A 20,046-nucleotide genomic window follows, 5' to 3' on the forward strand; every position below is an offset into this window, starting at 1 on the left:
ATAGTATATATTAATATAAGTGTATAAATATATGCAAATATATACATGAAATATATGTGTGTAATTATGTGCACGCGGGTATATACCCACGGGTAGAAGGTACATGTAGCATATTGTATCCGTCGCGGGTAACACGTACGAGTGCGGATTTAATATTAAACCCATGTGTACGGGTTTAATTTGTAAACTCTCTACCCGCGGATTTCAAACGTGTTACCATCCATATATATCAAGAGACATACCTACTAGAGAAGGTTTTCGGATGAAAACGAGGGGAGAAAAGATATGTACGCGTATATTATTAAGCCCTTGAAATATATGTGTGTGGATACATAACCCAAAACATTGCAGAAAGCCAAACCATGCTATATAGGGCAGGCCTAGACCACTAAAAGCATGAGAGAGAGAGAGAGAGAGAGCATGTATCATGTAATTACTAATGTATCCTGTAATTTCTAACGTTTCGAGGTTGACCTCTAGAGCGGCTTGATTAATGTGTAATTTTGTAATTTATGTAAATAATAATTGAAAAATGAAACCGAGAAGATCAATCTATTCCACGTTATTTCTTAGCGTGCGTGAAAGTCAACTACTGCTACGGGAAATTCGATGGAGAGCTCCAGCTTGGCGTGATCCTGCTCCTCCTCCAGCTCCGGCACGGCGTTAAGGTCCAGAACCAGCTCGGCCGGCGATGCGGCCGTCTTGCCGCTGTCGTATTTCGGGGTGAGCCCGGTGCCGAGGCTGCCGCCGTCTGTCTGATCGGCAGCCCGGTGGCGGCGCATGTGCCCGCCGAGCGCCTGGCCGATGGCGAACTCGAGGCCGCAAATGGAGCAGCCGTGCACCTTGGGCTTGGGCGGCTCGGCCGCTGCGGCATCGACGCCGTCCGAGAGACGGGGCTTCTTGTGGCTGGCCCGGTGGCCACCCAGCGCCTGGAAGGACGGGAACTGCCGGTTGCAGGTCTTGCACTCGAACACCCGCTCGGGCGCCGAGGCCGCCATGCCGTCGCCGTGGTAGTGCTGGTGGCCCGAGAAGAGCAGCAGGAAGCGCGCGACATCGGCGCCGTCGGGCAGCCAGACCATCTCCTCGGCCTTCTGGCGTGACCTCTTGCCATACGCCATGGATCGTCGTTGATCTTGAGCACGATCGCGAAGCTAGCTAGCTGCTAGCAGCAAAGACGAGGACCGAGAGCTGGACGTGGTGAGCCCGATCGATCGAGTGCTATTAATTGCTTTCTCGGAAGCGGGTTGAATGGAGAAAAGGATGAGGAACCTGGAGCGAATTTATAGCCAGCTAGCTACTGAGATAAGTCTACACATGTACATGCTCCGCGCGACTTGCAGCATCGTTAACTTGACTTATGGAGCTAGCTTAGATACTTCCTTCGTGTCGAAATTATAAGACATATTAATAAAAAATATATATCTAGATGACAGATGTGTATCATAAAGTATACATCTTCAAAAGTCAAAACTTCTGGCAGTTTGATTCGTTAGTTGGTTTGTGAGTTGTGAAGATATATGCGCGGCGGCCGATGGAGACGACTGAGACCATATGCGCGGCGGCCGATGGAGGAAAGAGCTGAGCGGCTGCGGCCTATGGGCGGCGGCGCAACGAAGCTGTTTTTGGTCATGGCAGAAGCCGTTCGAGGAGATTGTCTTGACCTATGCATGGTTGCGAAGTAGAGTATAACTTTTAGGATCCTACTAGTTTGGATCACCTAATTAAATTCTGGTCAGGTCACATACGATGTTTGAATAATAATTAGAGGAAGTAGTAAATATAATTTAATTATAAAATTAATTACAAACTAAATGGTAAGACGATTCTATTAGTCTAATTAATCCATAATTCGCTCATGTGTGCTACGGTAAACAATTGCTAATTATAGATTAATAAATTCTTCTCGTCGTCTAGCCTTTATTTATATAATTATTTTTATAATTATATTATATTTAATACTTATAATTATTATTTAAATATTTGATGTGACACGAATCAAAATTTAGCATGAAAATCAAACACCTTCACTAGTGTGTACGACCACTACAATAAATATGGTGACATTTGCACATCTAAAAGGGAATTAGGCTTACACCTATTTTCCTAATTGATTTTGGTGGTTGAATTGCCCAACACAAATAATTGGACTAACTAGTTTTGCTCTAGTGTATAAGTTATACAGGTGCCAAAAGGTTCACACTTAGCCAATAAAAAGACCAAGAATTGGGTTCAACAAAGAGAGCTAGGGATAACCGAAGTGTGCCCTGGTTTGGCGCACCGGACTGTCCGGTGCACCAGGGGACTTCATGCTGAACTCCTCACCTTCGGGAAAATCCAGAGGCGCTCCGCTATAATTCACCGAACTGTCCGGTGTACACCGGACAGTGTCCGGTGCCCCAGAGCAGAGCGACTCTGAAACTCGCCAGCTTCGGGAATTCGCTCCGCTATAATTCACCGGACATGTCCGGTGTACACCGGACTGTCCGGTGAGCCAGCGGAGCAACGACTACTTCGCGCCAACGGTCACCTGCAGAAGCATTAAATGCGCGCCAGAGCGCGCAGAAGTCAGGCACGCGCGAAGTGGCGCACCGGACACTCTACAGTGCATGTCCGGTGTGCCACCGGACATCCAGGCGGGCCCAGCAGTCAGAGCTCCAACGGTCGGAACCCAACGGCCTGGTGACGTGGCTGGCGCACCGGACACTGTCCGGTGCACCATGCGACAGACAGCCTCCACCAAACGGCTAGTTTGGTGGTTGGGGTTATAAATACCCCCAACCACCCCACATTCAATACATCCAAGTTTTCCTACTTCAACTACTTACAAGAGCTCTAGCATTCAATTCTAGACACACCCAAGTGATCAAATCCTCTCCAAATTCCACACAACACCTTAGTGATTAGTGAGAGAGATTTCCTTATGTTCTTTCGAGCTCTTGCGCTTGGATTGCTTTCTTCTTTGATTCTTTCTTGCGGTCAACTCAATTGTAACCAAGACAAGAGGCACCAATTGTGTGGTGGCCCTTGCGGGGAAGTTTTGTTCCCGTTTGATTGAGAAGAAGAAGCTCACTCGGTCCGAGGGACCGTTTGAGAGAGGGAAAGGGTTGAAAGAGACCCGGTCTTTGTGACCACCTCAACGGGGAGTAGGTTTGCGAGAACCGAACCTCGGTAAAATAAATCTGCATGTCACACTCCTTATTCGCTTGCGATTTGTTTTGCACCCTCTCTCGCGGACTTGATTATATTTCTAACGCTGACCCGGCTTGTAGTTGTGATTAACTTTGTAAATTCCAGTTTCGCCCTATTCACCCCCTCTAGGCGACTTTCAATTGGTATCAGAGCCCGGTGCTTCATTAGAGCCTAACCGCTCGAAGTGATGTCGGGAGATCACGCCAAGAAGGAGATGGAGACCAGCGAAAAGCCCACTACAAGCCACGAGAAGGCTTCATCGGAAGAGTCCCGCAAAAAGGGAAAGGGGAAGGAGAAGAAAGCTTCTTCCCACAAGTCGCATCGGAGTGGAGACAAGATAAAGAAGATGAGGAAGGTGGTCTACTACGAGACCAACACTTCATCACCTTCCACCTCCGGCTCCGACGCGCCCTCCGTAACTTCTAAGCGCCATGAGCGCAAGAAGTTTAGTAAGACCCCCCTACGCTACCCTCGCATTCCTAAACATACACCTTTACTTTCCGTCCCATTAGGCAAACCACCAACTTTTGATGGTGAAGATTATGCTAGGTGGAGTGATTTAATGCGATTTCATCTAACCTCACTCCACAAAAGTATATGGGATGTTGTTGAGTTTGGTGTACAGGTACCATCCGTAGGGGATGAAGATTATGATGTTGATGAAGTGGCCCAAATCGAGCACTTCAACTCCCAAGCCACAACCATACTCCTCGCCTCTCTAAGTAGGGAGGAGTACAACAAGGTGCAAGGTTTAAAGAGCGCCAAGGAAGTTTGGGACGTGCTCAAGACCGCGCACGAGGGTGATGAACTCACCAAGATCACCAAGCGGGAAACGATCGAGGGGGAGCTCGGTCGCTTCCGTCTTCGCTAAGGGGAGGAGCCACAAGACATGTACAACCGGCTCAAAACCTTGGTGAATCAAGTGTGCAACCTCGGGAGCAAGAAATGGGATGACCACGAGGTGGTTAAGGTTATTCTAAGATCACTCATTTTCCTTAACCCTACTCAAGTACAATTAATTTGTGGCAATCCTAGATATACACTAATGACTCCCAAGGAAGTAATCGGGAATTTTGTGAGCTTTGAGTTTATGATCAAAGGCTCAAGGAAGATCAACGAGCTTGACGGTCCCTCCACGTCCGAAGCACAACCGGTCGCATTTAAGGCGACGGAGGAGAAGAAGGAGGAGTCTACACCAAGTAGAACACTCATCGATGCCTCCAAGCTTGACAACGAGGAAATGACGCTTGTCATCAAAAGCTTCTGTCAAATCCTCAAGCAAAGGGGGGGGGAGATTACAAGCCTAGCTCCAAGAAGGTTTTCTACAAGTGTGGTAAGCCCGGTCACTTTATAGCAAAATGTCCTATTTCTAGTGACAGGGGCAACGACAAGAAGGGGAGAAGAAAGGAGAAGAAGAGGTACTACAAGAAGAAGGGCGGCGATGCCCATGTTTGTCGCGAGTGGGACTCCGACGAAAGCTCTAGCGACTCCTCCGACGACGAGGACGCCGCCAACATCGCCGTCACCAAGGGACTTCTCTTCCCCAACGTCGGCCACAAGTGCCTCATGGCAAAGGACGGCAAAAAGAAGGTTAAATCCAAATCCTCCACTAGATATGAGTCCTCTAGTGATGATAATGCTAGTGATGAGGAAGATAATTTGCGTACTCTTTTTGCCAACTTAAACATGCAACAAAAAGAGAAGTTAAATGAATTAATTAGTGTCATCCATGAGAAGGATGATCTCTTGGACACCCAAGAAGACTTCCTAATCAAGGAAAATAAAAAGCATGTTAAAGTTAAAAATGCTTATGCTCTAGAAGTTGAAAAATGTGAAAAATTATCTAGTGAGCTAAGCACTTGCCATGAGACTATAGACAACCTTAGAAATGAGAATGCTAATTTGTTAGCTAAGGTTGATTCCATTGCTTGTAATGTTTCAATTCCCAATCTTAGAAATGATAATGATGATTTGCTTGCTAAGATTGAAGAATTGAACATTTCTCTTGCTAGCCTTAGAGATGAAAATGAAAAATTGCTTGCTAAGGCTAAAGATTTTGATGTTTGCAATGCTACCATCTCCGACCTTATAAGTAAAAATGACATATTGCATGCTAAGGTGGTAGAATTAAAATCCTGCAAACCATCTACATCTACCGTTGAGCACACTACTATCTGCACTAGATGTAGGGATGTTAACATTGATGCTATTCATGATCACATGGCTTTAATTAAACAACAAAATGATCATATAGCAAAATTAGATGCTAAAATTGCCTAGCATGAACTTGAAAATGAAAATTTTAAATTTGCTCGTAGTATGCTTTATAGTGGGAGACGCCCCGACATTAAGGATGGCATTGGCTTCCAAAAGGGGGACAATGTCAAACTTAATGTCGCTCCTAAGAAATTGTCTAATTTTGTTAAGGGCAAGGCTCCCATGCCTCAGGATAACGAGGGTTACATTTTATACCCTGTCGGTTATCCTGAGAGCAAAATTAGGAGAATTCATTCTAGGAAGTCTCACTCTGGCCCTAACCATGCATTTATGTATAAGGGTGAGACATCTAGTTCTAGGCAACCAACCCGTGCTAAGTTGCCTAAGAAGAAAACTCCTAGTGCATCAAATGAGCATAGCATTTCATTTAAGACTTTTGATGCATCCTATGTTTTAACTAACAAATCTGGCAAAGTAGTTGCCAAGTATGTTGGGGGCAAGCACAAGGGGTCAAAGACTTGTGTTTGGGTACCCAAAGTTCTTGTGTCTAATGCCAAAGGACCCAAAACCATTTGGGTACCTAAAATGAAGAACTAAACTTGTTTTGTAGGTTTATGCATCCGGGGGCTCAAGTTGGGTAATCGATAGCGGGTGCACAAACCACATGACAGGGGAGAAGAAGATGTTCTCCTCCTACGAGAAAAACCAAGATCCCCAATGAGCTATCACATTCGGGGATGGAAATCAAGGTTTGGTCATAGGATTGGGTAAAAATGCTATATCATCTGACCATTCTATTTCCAATGTTTTTCTTGTAGATTCATTAGACTACAATTTGCTTTCCGTTTCTCAATTATGCAAAATGGGCTACAACTGTTTATTCACTGATGTAGGTGTCACTGTCTTTAGAAGAAGTGATGATTCAATAGCATTTAAGGGAGTGTTAGAGGGTCAGCTATACTTCGTGAATTTTGATAGAGCTGAAGTCGACACTTGCTTAATTGCTAAGACTAACATGGGTTGGCTCTGGCACCGCCGACTAGCACATGTTGGGATGAAGAATCTTCATAAGCTTCTAAAGGGAGAGCACATATTAGGATTAACAAATGTTCATTTTGAGAAAGACATGATTTGTAGCGCATGCCAAGCAGGGAAGCAAGTTGGGACCCATCATCCACACAAGAACATCATGACGACCGACAGGCCACTGGAGCTCCTACACATGGATCTATTCGGCCCGATATCTTATATAAGCATCGGCGGGAGTAAGTACTGTCTAGTTATTATGGATGATTATTCTCGCTTCACTTGGGTGTTCTTTTTGCAGGAAAAATCTCATACCCAAGAAACTTTAAAGGGATTCTTGAGACGGGCTCAAAATGAGTTCGGCTTGAGGATCAAAAAGATTAGAAGCGACAACAGGACGGAGTTCAAGAACTCACAAATCGAAGGCTTCCTTGAGGAGGAGGGCATAAAGCATGAGTTCTCCTCTCCCTACACGCCACAACAAAATGGTGTAGTAGAGAGGAAGAATCGAACTCTATTGGACATGGCAAGAACCATGCTTGATGAGTACAAAACATCGGATCGGTTTTGGGCCGAGGCGGTCAACACCGCCTGCTACGCCATCAACCGGTTATATCTACACTGAATCCTCAAGAAGACATCATACGAACTCCTAACCGGTAAAAAGCCCAACATTTCATATTTTAGAGTCTTTGGTAGCAAATGCTTTATTCTTGTTAAAAGAGGTAGAAAATCTAAATTTGCTCATAAGACTGTAGAAGGCTTTTTACTAGGATATGATTCAAACACAAGGGCATATAGAGTCTTTAACAAGTCCTCCAGACAAGTTGAAGTTTCTTGTGACGTTGTGTTTGATGAGACTAACGGCTCTCAAGTAGAGCAAGTTGATCTTGATGAGATAGGTGATGATGAGGCTCCATACATCGCGCTAAGGAACATGTCCATTGGGGATGTGTGTCCTAAAGAATCCGAAGAGCCTCCAAATGCACAAGATCAACCATCCTCCTCCACGCAAGCATCTCCACCAACTCAAAATGAGGATGAGGCTCAAGTTGATGAAGGAGAAGATCAAGCAAATGAGCCACCTCAAGATGACGGCAATAATCAAGGGGGAGATGCACATGATCAAGACAAGGAGGATGAAGAACCAAGGCCGCCACACCCAAGAGTCCACCAAGCAATCCAACGAGATCACCCCGTCGACACCATCCTCGGCGACATCCATAAGGGGGTAACCACTAGATCTCGTGTTGCACATTTTTGTGAGCATTACTCTTTTGTTTCCTCTATTGAGCCACACAGGATAGAGGAAGCACTTCAAGATTCGGATTGGGTGGTGGCGATGCAAGAGGAGCTCAACAACTTCACTAGGAACGAGGTATGGCATTTGGTTCCACGTCCTAATCAAAATGTTGTAGGAACCAAATGGGTTTTCCGCAACAAGCAAGACGAGCATGGTGTGGTGACAAGGAACAAAGCCCGACTTGTGGCCAAGGGATACTCCCAAGTCGAAGGTTTGGATTTCGGTGAAACCTATGCACCCGTAGCTAGGCTTGAGTCAATTCGTATATTATTGGCCTATGCTACTTACCATGGATTCAAGCTTTATCAAATGGACGTGAAGAGTGCCTTCCTCAATGGACCAATCAAAGAAGAGGTCTATGTTGAGCAACCTCCCGGCTTTGAAGATAGTGAGTATCCTAACCATGTTTATAAACTCTATAAGGCGCTTTATGGGCTCAAGCAAGCCCCAAGAGCATGGTATGAATGCCTTAGAGATTTCCTTATAGATAATGGCTTCGAAGTCGGAAAGGCCGATCCTACTTTATTCACTAAAACTCTTGAAAATGACTTGTTTGTATGCCAAATTTATGTTGATGATATTATATTTGGGTCTACTAACGAGTCTACATGTGAAGAATTTAGTAGGATCATGCCACAAAAATTCGAGATGTCTATGATGGAGGAGTTGAAGTATTTCTTAGGATTTCAAGTAAAGCAACTCCAAGAGGGCACCTTCCTTAGCCAAACGAAGTATACTCAAGATATTCTAAGCAAGTTTGGGATGAAGGATGCCAAACCCATCAAGACACCCCATGGGAACCAATGGGCATCTCGACCTCGACGAAGGAGGTAAATCCGTCGATCAAAAGGTATACCGGTCGATGATAGGCTCTTTGCTATATTTATGTGCATCCCGACCGGATATTATGCTTTCCGTATGCATGTGTGCAAGATTTCAAGCCGACCCTAAGGAAGCTCACCTTACGGTCGTAAAACGAATCTTGAGATATTTAGTTTATACTCCTAAGTTTAGGCTTTGGTATCCTAGGGGATCCACTTTTGATTTAATTGGTTATTTGGATGTCGATTGGGCGGGGTGTAAAATCAATAGAAAGAGCACATCGGGGACTTGCCAGTTCTTGGGAAGATCCTTGGTGTCTTGGGCTTCAAAGGAGCAAAATTCCGTAGCTCTTTCTACCGCCGAAGCCGAGTATATTGCCGCAGGCCATTGTTGCGCGCAACTACTTTGGATGAGGCAAACCCTTAGGGACTACGGTTACAAATTAACCAAGGTTCTTCTTCTATGTGATAATGAGAGTGCAATCTGCATGGCGGATAATCCCGTTGAGCATAGCCGCACTAAACACATAGCCATTCGGTATCACTTTTTAAGGGATCACCAACAAAAGGGAGATATCGATATTGCATACATCAATACTAAAGATCAATTAGCCGATATCTTTACCAAGCCACTTGATGAACAAACTTTTAACAAACTTAGGCATGAGCTAAATATTCTTGATTCTAGGAACTTGTTTTGTTGATTTGCACACATAGCTCATTCATATACCTTTGATCATGTCTCTTTCATATGCTATGACTAATGTGTTTTCAAGTCTATTTCAAACCAAGTCATAGGTATATTGAAAGGGAATTGGAGTCTTCGGCGAAGACAAAGGCTTCCACTCCATAACTCATCCTTCGTCGTCGCTCCGGGCAACTCTCCATCTTTGGGGAGAAAGCATGAGTCCAAAGCAAAGGGACTCCGTCTTTGGTATAATCTTCACTCATTTATTTATGACTAAAGGGGGAGAAAGTAATTCTAAGGGCTCTAATGACTCTGTTTTTGGCGATTCATGCCAAAGGGGGAGAGAGTATTAGCCCAAAGCAAAAGGATCGCACCACCACCTAATTTTAAAATGAAATTTCAAATTAGTATCTTATTGTGTTCAAAAGGGGGAGAAAGTAGTATTTCAAAATTGATATATCAAAACCCTCTTGAACACTAAGAGGAGAATTTTATCAAGGGGGAGTTTTGTTTAGTCAAAGGCAAAAGCATTTGAAACAGGGAGAGAAATTTTCAAATCTTGAAAATGCTTCGCAAAAGTCTTATTCATTTATCTTTGACCATTTGCAAAAGGACTTTGAAAAGGATTTACAAAAGAATTTGCAAAAACAAAACAAGTGGTGCAAGCGTGGTCCAAAATGTTAAAAATAAAAGAAACAATCCATGCGTATCTTATAAGTATTTATATTGGCTCAATTCCAAGCAATCTTTGCACTTACATTATGCAAACTAGTTCAATTATGCATTTCTATACTTGCTTTGGTTTGTGTTGGCATCAATCACCAAAAAGGGGGAGATTGAAAGGGAATTAGGCTTACACCTATTTTCCTAATTGATTTTGGTGGTTGAATTGCCCAACACAAATAATTGGACTAACTAGTTTTGCTCTAGTGTATAAGTTATACAGGTGCCAAAAGGTTCACACTTAGCCAATAAAAAGACCAAGAATTGGGTTCAACAAAGAGAGCAAGGGATAACCGAAGTGTGCCCTGGTCTGGCGCACCGGACTGTCCGGTGCACCACCGGACAATGTCCGGTGCACCAGGGGACTTCATGCTGAACTCCTCACCTTCGGGAAAATCCAGAGGCGCTCCGCTATAATTCACCGGACTGTCTGGTGTACACCGGACAGTGTTCGGTGCCCCATAGGAGAGCGACTCTGGAACTCGCCAGCTTCGGGAATTCGCTCTGCTATAATTCACCGGACATGTTCGGTGTACACCGGACTGTCCGGTGAGCCAGCGGAGCAACGACTACTTCACGCCAACGGTCACCTGCAGAAGCATTAAATGCGCGCTAGAGCGCGCAGAAGTCAGGCACGCGCGAAGTGGCGCACCGGGCACTCTACAGTGCATGTCCGGTGTGCCACCGGACATCCAGGCGGGCCCAGCAGTCAGAGCTCCAACGGTCGGAACCCAATGGCCTGGTGACGTGGCTGGCGCACCGGACATTGTCTGGTGTGCACCGGACTGTCCGGTGCACCATGCGACAGACAGCCTCCACCAAACGGCTAGTTTGGTGGTTGGGGTTATAAATACCCCCAACCACCCCACATTCAATACATCCAAGTTTTCCTACTTCAACTACTTACAAGAGCTCTAGCATTCAATTCTAGACACACCCAAGTGATCAAATCCTCTCCAAATTCCACACAACACCTTAGTGATTAGTGAGAGAGATTTGCTTGTGTTCTTTCGAGCTCTTGCGCTTGGATTGCTTTCTTCTTTGATTCTTTCTTGCGGTCAACTCAATTGTAACCAAGGCAAGAGGCACCAATTGTGTGGTGGCCCTTGCGGGGAAGTTTTGTTCTCGTTTGATTGAGAAGAAGAAGCTCACTCGGTCCGAGGGACCGTTTGAGAGAGGGAAAGGGTTGAAAGAGACCCAGTCTTTGTGACTACCTCAACGGGGAGTAGGTTTGCGAGAACCGAACCTCGGTAAAACAAATCTGCATGTCACACTCCTTATTCACTTGCGATTTGTTTTGCACCCTCTCTCGCGGACTTGATTATATTTCTAACGCTGACCTGACTTGTAGTTGTGATTAACTTTGTAAATTTCAGTTTCGCCCTATTCACCCCCCTCTATGCGACTTTCAACATCCACTTATTATTTGTACAAGTGAGTTTAGCCTTTACATCTCTGAACTAAAACAGCCCCGTAAAACATGCCCTATGAGTGATCCATAACCCTGCAAGTAAGGATATGTGCAACCCTATTAATTATGGGTCTCTTAAGGATCTCTAGGGTGTAAGTGATAAAAAATTTAAGAGACAAGCTCTTCACAAAGAGTCTATCTCTATATAACTTTTTATATATTGTATCTTGGCTGCATTACGATTTAGGAGTTTAAAGTTGTATTATACATGCTTTTAGTTGTCTCTTATATTTTTAAAAACGATCCAATGGTATATGCACTAACCATACGTCAATAGGCTTAGAAATATACATTTATTATTGCTAGTGTGTACGACTACTACAATAAATATGGTTGACGTTTTTTGGGCATGTACAATCGTGATACTGTTGTACGACACTCCAAGTATAAAACATATCTAAAACATAATACAATATAGTGGTCGTGTCTAAAACATGTGTCTTACTATATTCATTGTACCAATCAGATCATTAAATAAATTAAATTGACCAATCAACTAGAGATGGCAATGGGGACCCGATCCCCGATTCCCCGCGGGGAATTCCTCTATTAGGGGATGGGGATGGGGAAGTTTCTTCCCCCACGGGGATGTAAACGGGGGAAAATTCTGCCCCGACGGGTAAACGGGGATGGGGATGGCGAAGCATTCTCCATCCCCGTTCCCCGCGGGGACCCATTAAACTTACATGTGACAATGTTTTCATGTAATAGTTAAAGATAAAAATAAAGAATTACCTTGTCAAGAGATTACACGTTGTACAAATACATTGATTTTAATGTGCACATAATGATTTTTACATCTAACAATGTGTATAAGTGACAATGTTTTACATTAATAACAAATGAAGTACGATTTAATTATAATTTAAGCGGGGATGGGGATCCCCGACAGGGATTTATCCCCGCGGGGAACGGGGATGGGAAATAAATGTCCCCCGCAAGCGTTCGTGGGGATCCCCGCGGAGAAATTTTTTCGTCGCGGGGACGGGTTTGGGGAGCTAAAACCCGACGGGGAATTCCCCATTGCCATCCCTACAATCAACTAGTTCACTGTCTCGAGCATAGAGCCAAGATACAGTATCTTTGTCAAGATACGTGTCTTGCATTTTTTACATTTACCCCATCATACACACTTGAAGATATATCTCACGACACCCATTGTACATGCCCTTAGGATATGTACAACCCAATTAAATGGGGCGTCTTTTGAGGGGGGTTTTAGGGGACTGAATGAAACAAATCAAGAAACGAGCTCTTTGCGAAGAGTTCATCTCTACACGACTTTCTATACATGTTGTGTCTTGACTGTATTTATGATTTAGAGGTTTAGGGTTGTATCATACAATATCTTAGTTGTCTCTTATACTTGAAAAACTGAACCGAATCGGAGTCTCTCGGTTATACATGCCCTTATGGTCTTTCCATCTAAGCTTTTGTTTTAATAACTAGCATGACCAGTCGTTGGCAACCTTTAGTACATGTAAAAGCATCCATATCTTAAAAGACATCTAAGGGGGTAAGCGCAAAAAAATACAAGATGTGTATCTTGATAAAGAAACGTCTCATGATTCTCTAAGTATGAGATACGGTCCACTTGTACTCACTTAAATTATGAGCCGTATCTTGATAAGTTTTAGTAAATAAGATATAGTACTTAAATATATTGGCTTGTATGTATAAGTTTTTTAGATGTATTTAATGCTTATAGAACTGTAAAGTATCTAGGTTATATAAGACGAAACCACTCTGACCGGAAGCCCCCTAAAGGATCTCCTCCTATATATTCTGAGTATGAGTAGTAGTCTCCTAATCCTAGCTTCAGGCTTGCAGGTTTCCTCCTGTTCCTTGAGTCCTATGTCAATGCACTTGCCATCGTTGCGAGAATTGGGACACGCAAGCGGGAGCTAACCCAACCAACTAGATTACAACCTGTTTACTTGGCTTTAATTCGTACTGATTTCTACTATTTCTATAATGTTTTTATCTCTATAGATTACAACTGCAACAGTCTAAACAGTTGGTTTTAATTCTAAACGAATTTCAAAGAAATTTTCATTTTCCCTAGGGAAATTAGTTCATTTTCCCTTGAAAAAATAAAAACCCTTGGAAAAATGGAGTTTCCAAACTAGCCCTTAAGCTGAGTTTATCGGTTGACGTCTGTCTATTTTAAATACTCTCTCCATTCACAAATGACTGTCTATTTTAAATACCCTCTCCATTCACAAATGATGACGGTTGCCAGACGAGATATAGTGATGATATTTATTAGGGGACTTTAGTTTGCAGACATTATACTCACCACATTTGTCAGAGCTCAGCACAATTGTCAGTCAGATGAAAGTGGAGAACGTGAGCAATGAAGTGCTATGAGTCGAGGACTTGGCGAGGTTCAGACCGCCAATGCACAATATTCTACGTTCTCTTCTGATGAGATAGGTTGCTTGAATTGGTTACATGTCTCTTTGACGTTGTTCGTCCCCTTACACAGGGGCACCCTCCCTTCTATAGATCAAGGGAGAGAGGGTTACAACTGTGAGGTAGGGCTATACCTATAACTTGTCCTACTTTATGGTTAATGATTACACTATTTGACGTCCCTCCAAACTCCTGTAGACACACGTCCTAGGCCGAAGATGGTGGAGCTAACATGTACAACCGTACACACATTTGGAAATGTGGTCGGTGGGAATGTTCACCTTCCATGGGTATTTGGGAGGCTGCAAGCATGTCCCAGATGACAGAGGATCATAAACACCGATGCATACGTCCCAAAAGTCAGTTGCCCATGCCACTACAGGACATATGGCTGATACTGAGTACACTGCCCATATTTCGTAGTGATGCACTATAGCAATGCTTAGAAATGTTGGTTCGTGGTTATGAGGAGATGGACACGAAGTTGTTACGCCAGCGCCCGTTTCGTCGATTGTTGTTTTATATGTCTTCTGCTCTTCATAACTCCCTTGACTCTAGGTACGCAACATGGTCAGTCCAGAAGTGTGGTGCGCCCGGGGCTTCCAGGGGCACCAGAGTTCGAGATCATGTGGCACCTCTAGAGCCCCTAATCTAGGTCGACATGGGAGGGATCCGTGAGACACATGTTGAGTCTAGAGCCTGTTTGATCCAGGTTCCCCATGCTTTGCATGATAATAGATGTAGCAGGAGCATAAGAGGGGCCCACCTCGGGGTCTGAAGGCCTCTAGGAGGACTTTAGGGTTTAGGGCTCCTAGAGGCCGCATGGTGTCACAGGACCTTACGAAGGACAAGGTCTGGTTGGGCCACATGGCGGGACTAGAGCACGCCTACGTGCTAGTAATAGCCGTTGTGGGAAGGTGCTTTCCTAAAGGCCAACGTGGTGTGGGGGACCTCTTACACTTGACGCGTGGTAGGGACCTTAACCATATAGTAATGACTCTGCAACGGGGTCATGTCGTCTTTAGAGATGGCAATGGGTACCCGAAACCCGACTACCCGATGGGTTTTATCTGATATGAAGACGGGTACGGGATAAATTCTCTACCCGTGGGTATGTTAATGGGCAAGAACATCTACCTGTTGGGTAGACGGGTACGGGTACGGGTTGGTACTACCCATACCCATCCACCCATGGGTAAAATATACCCACGTCAATACCACTATAACTATCTAATAGAGCCCATCTTAGCTAAAATAAAACCCTTCTCTAGCTATCATTTGTCTAGCTAACAAGTTATGTAATCATATGATTTGTTATATGTGAAGTTGAACTTGTTTTTTATGTTTATTTAATATTTTGAGTGATTGATATACTGGAATTTAAGACTTTTCTAGTGGGTATGGATTATCCGATGGGTAAAATTACCCGCGCGGGTACGGGTATGGATAAGATTTTATACCCGCGAGTATATATGGGTAGAGATGTCAATGGGGACCCGATACCGCCAACCCGTGGGGAATTCCACTATTAGGGTACGTGTAACACCCTGAATTTGGGGGTATAAAATTTCTTTGCTCATATTCACAAATTCAGGTGTTACTTCCCTTTTCTCATCCTTCCCCAATCTTCTCTTTCTCATTTTTATAGGAGAAAAGTGGTTATTTTATTTGTAATTATAGTCTATTAGCTCAAACTCCAAAGGAGTGTGAATTGTTGCATCTTGTTGAACCCTGGATTTCACTTTTGTTTGGTGCATAATTCTTAGAAAGTCTAATTTGAATTTGTGGCTTATTTGGATTTGAATCAAATAGAGAAAATAAAAAGAAAAGGGAAAACAAATTTCAGAATAAAAAGAAAAGGAAAAGAAGCCCAACCCTGCCGCCCCCTCGGCCTTTCGGCCCAGCTAGGCCCATCCCCCGCGCGCGCGCTCTTTCCCCCCCCCCCCCTCTCTCTGCCCTGGCGGGCCCGCCCGTCAGCGCGGCCGCCTTCCGCGCGCCCGCACCTGCTTTCCCCTCTCTCTCTGCTCGCGGGCCCGGCCTGTCAGCCCCGTCGTCTCCGCGTAACTGCCGCCCGAGCTGCGCGCTGCCGCGGACTCCGCGCCCACGTCGCGCGTGGAGCTCGCAACCGCCCCGCCCCCGGCCACTTGAGCCCAGAACCCCACTCGCCCCCTCCCCCTCCCTCTTTTGCGCACCAGCAGACCCCTCTCTCTCACCTTCCCCTCGCTGCGCGCACGCCAGAGCGCCGCCGCCACTAACCATCGCCGCCCGAGCTGTTTCCCCGTCGCCGTTGGAGCTCCGCCGTGCTCTCTGCCACGGTGAGCTTCGCCTCGGCGTCCGCAACCCGGGACGCGCCCCAATTTCCCCTCCCCCTCCCTATTTCCCTCTGCCCGCGCTCACCCGCCGTCCTCCGTGCAGCCGCGGAGGTCCGCCACCGTCGCCCCGGGCCGCCGTCGTGCCATTGCCGCCACCGAGGAGTCCCCGGAGCCCGCCTTGAGGTAAGGAACCTCTCCCGCCCCCTATCGACCTTTGTATTGCTCTCTGCTGCGCTTAATTCCTCGCCGGAGTTGATTAACGCCGCCGCCGAGCCGCCTCGCCGTGAACCGCCCCCCTTCGGTGCCCCTGTCCCGACCTAGCCCCCGCCAGTGGATTCCCCGCGCCCTCCCCAACCTCCCAGGCCACTCCGGTCGCCCTAAGGACCCGTAGAGCCCCCACGCCCCTCGTCTCCGGCGAGTCCTCCGCCGCGGGGACGAGCGCCGCCGCCCCAGCTAGCCGTAGGAAAGGCCAAGGCCGGCCACCCGACCCCCGCCGTTCATCCCAGATCGGGCGGCCCTGATTCAATTAGCCCGGGCCCAATACTGGCCGCCTACCGGAGATCCAACGGCCCAAGGCCGCTTCCCCCACACCCCGCGCTCGCGCTGCCCGCCCAGCCCCGCCTGTCAGCCGCTCAGGCCGCCGCGCGCTCGCGCGCCCGCCCGCGGATCTAATCCTGCGCGTTGATCTGAGATCCGACGGCCGTAGGAGCCCGATACCCCTTCGCCCGCGCGTTTTCTTAAAGAGACCCCCAGTTTTCTGAAATTTAACCCGCCGTCCCTGGATTCTCACAGTTAGGTCCTCGGACCTTTTATTTAATTCAAAATAAGTATTTAGGGTATATTTTTAACCCCTAAACTTGTAAAATTCATAACTTTGTCATATGAACTCCAAATTAGGTGCTTCAAATTGCAAAATGCTCATGGTATTTTTGTCTATCTATTTAAACAATGTTTCCCTGTTGTTTCCATGTACCAATTAATAGTTAATCATTAGGATAGGATTAAAGTTATTGGAACCCTATTTGAGATAATTAGAAGTTGGTAGACTTTAATAAAAGTTGGAGCACCTAAGTTTATGGACTTAAACACCTAAGTTTAGGAACTTAAAACCATGCAATGATTTAACCCCACCACTGACGTAAACCTGATTAGTGGATAATGAATCACTTTGTATAGTCCTCTACCCTAGACCTAGGGAACACCAGAGTGCCTATCCCTTTTTCTACTATGAACTTGTGATCTCTCTGCTGCATATGTTTGGTATGTTGCTTTTGTTTGTTATTTTCCCAAGGGCATAGTGTGAATGATTACTTTACGTAGACAACGAGCAGTCTGTGTTTCCCGAGGAGGTTGCAGAGGAAGTCCCTGATCAGCAGTTTGGTGAAGGCAAGTGTCCTCTGTCCCATTATGTCCTATTCATTTATAACTTACTACCCCGCATTACGTACTTGAAACCTAAGGATTGACTAGCTTTACACTTTACTTTATCCTTGATGACCTTATGGGCTGTTATGGTTAGCACTCTGCTATTGCCTTAACTTAATCAATGAACATGATGTGACTATTTATGATACTGTTATCCTGATGATGTTGATGATCTGGTGATACTCTAGAGGGCTCAGGCTGTTTCCTGAGTACCTCTCCGTAAGGACCTGTTCGTTGAGAGACCACCCGGGATAACAGTGCAACCATGAGGGTGAAATGGGATGCCCTTAGCTAATTAATTAGAGGAACTAGAGGTGTAGTTGCTTAGCCGTCGTGCCATCAATGGGGTCCAGGCACAGTGCTTGCTCTACCGAGGCTGAGTGCCGAGGTTCTTTCGTTTTGCTCTTTGTTAGTCACTCTCCTGCGGGGAGGGGTACTGTGTTTATCAAACTGGAGAAACCTAACGGGCAGCTACGATCTCTAGGGAATCTTTGTAAAAGCTACGTAGTGATGCCCTGCCGGACCACCTAGGTAGTGGTCAATGGGGATTAGCTCTCCCCGGGTAGAAAGGGAATCGGAATCATGACTCATGGGTAAAGTGTGCAACCTCTGCAGAGGGTAGTGAAACTGGTATATCAGTCGTGCTCACGGTTATGAGCAGCCTTGGGATCCTCTTTGATTAGAGATACAGATGGTTCGAGATACAAGGATTATGTTATGGTTTTGGTTCGACTATGATGATGTTGTTCCTCAATGAGGAAATGGTTTACGGGTTGGATAATGCTAAAATCTGGCTTCTACTAATGATAAATACCTGACTAACTAAAAGCAACTGCTTGAGCCTAACCCCACATAAAGCTAGTCCACTTCAGCCAAACGGGACATTTGCTGAGTACGTTGATGTGTACTCATCCTTGCTTTACCACAAAACACCAGGTTGTCCGCATTGTAACCACTGCTCAGGAGAAGGTGAAGCCGTGGAAGGAGACTTCCAGGAGTTCCAAGACTACGACGAATTCTAGGTGTGGGTTGGCGGCAACCCCCAGTCAGCTGCCTGTGAAGGCCTTATCTTTACTGCGTTTCGCTAGTACTTTGATTTACCTGTTAAGACAATGACTATGTGGATGTCTATGACTCTGTGATGTAATAAGTTAATACTCTTTTATGTTATTATTCGAGCATTGTGCGATGATGTTCATTTATGTAATCGTTGTGTACGTGAGTTCTGATCCTGGCACGTACATGGTTCGCATTCGGTTTGCCTTCCAAAACCGGGTGTGACATAAGTGGTATCAAAGCCGTGCTGACTGTAGGACCGCTGACCTAGAGTAGCACTGGTCGTACTAAGGACTATTGACCTCCCCTCTCACCTTGACCTCTGATGTACTTCAAAAGTCGGTCACCTCGACCAACCCTATGTTTTACTACCTATATATACTATATTATACCTTGTTAAAATTTTTATCTTATTCTGTCTCTGGTTTATTCACTTGTCATATTAGTTCTGCTCTTACTCTTATGCTTACGGTGTCTTTTGTAGATGGCTCGTCTTAGACACACTGCACGTAAGTCGGTGATTCCTTTCCTGCCGTCTCGACTTGCGGAGCGTCCTCTACGCCGCACCGTGTCCGGTCAGTCGAGTCACCTGGAGAGACTGCACCACCGCCTGCGTGAGGAGTAGGAACGCCGGCGCCAGCACAGAGAGCAGCAGGGCTCTTCCTCCCCACCCCAGCAAGAGGTGGAGTTCGTGAGGCCCCGTTCCTCTGTTGCCTAGCTGGAGGCGCCCCCTGCACCACCGCGGGACGCCCCGGCTGTTGGAGGAGCTACTGGAGGAGGTCCTGGAGGAGACCCCGACGACGACGACTCAGACCACAGCACGGAGTCCTCTGAGCCGCAGGAGGCGGAAGGATGGGTCGCCCGACCCATCACCCGTGACGCCGCTCGCGGTTGTCACTTCCACGACGCACTCGACACCTTGCTGCGCCAGGCTTTCGACCGGCACACCTGGTCGATCGAGTATTGTTGTGTAGTCTACCAGCACAGTCGCGGGAGGTACCCGGACCGCTGGGAGGCTACCTGCCTAGTTCGCCGTCCGGAGGATGACCTCCGGGGTGCGGAGGCCGTTTCGGAGCACTATTCCATCTCCGAGAGGGACACTGCAGAGGCGGCTATGCAGGATGCAGCACGACGTGCACTCTCTCAGTACTGTTCTTTGTTCGGTGGCGTGGCCGACGGTCTTAACCTTCGGTACTACCCCCGCCGCCCTACTGGCAGCACAGAGAGTGTGGTTGTCTCACCTGTTGGTGAGGCTAACCCTAGGTTGAGCGGCACAGTCAACCTAGTCGCAGTGCTTAACACCGAGCTGGATCACTCTCTGGACGAGCTAAGCAGGGCTCGAACGGAGATTGCGGAGTTGCGTGCTGAGCTGGCAGAGCACCATCACCAGGAGGGTGGTT

General features: G+C 46.2%; 1 protein-coding gene across 1 annotated transcript; it reads right to left on the reverse strand.

The window, feature by feature from the left end:
* Positions 1-274: 274 nt before the first annotated feature.
* Positions 275-1,347, reverse strand: LOC103634472 (zinc finger protein ZAT12). Its single transcript, XM_008656058.3, has one exon. The coding sequence runs from the start codon at positions 1,116-1,118 to the stop codon at positions 570-572; it is 549 nt and encodes a 182-aa protein (XP_008654280.1). The 5' UTR covers positions 1,119-1,347; the 3' UTR covers positions 275-569.
* Between the last annotated feature and the right edge of the window lie 18,699 nt (positions 1,348-20,046).

The sequence above is a fragment of the Zea mays genome, chromosome 1, assembly GCF_902167145.1.
Source record: "Zea mays cultivar B73 chromosome 1, Zm-B73-REFERENCE-NAM-5.0, whole genome shotgun sequence".
In the NCBI taxonomy this organism is placed as follows: domain Eukaryota; kingdom Viridiplantae; phylum Streptophyta; class Magnoliopsida; order Poales; family Poaceae; genus Zea; species Zea mays.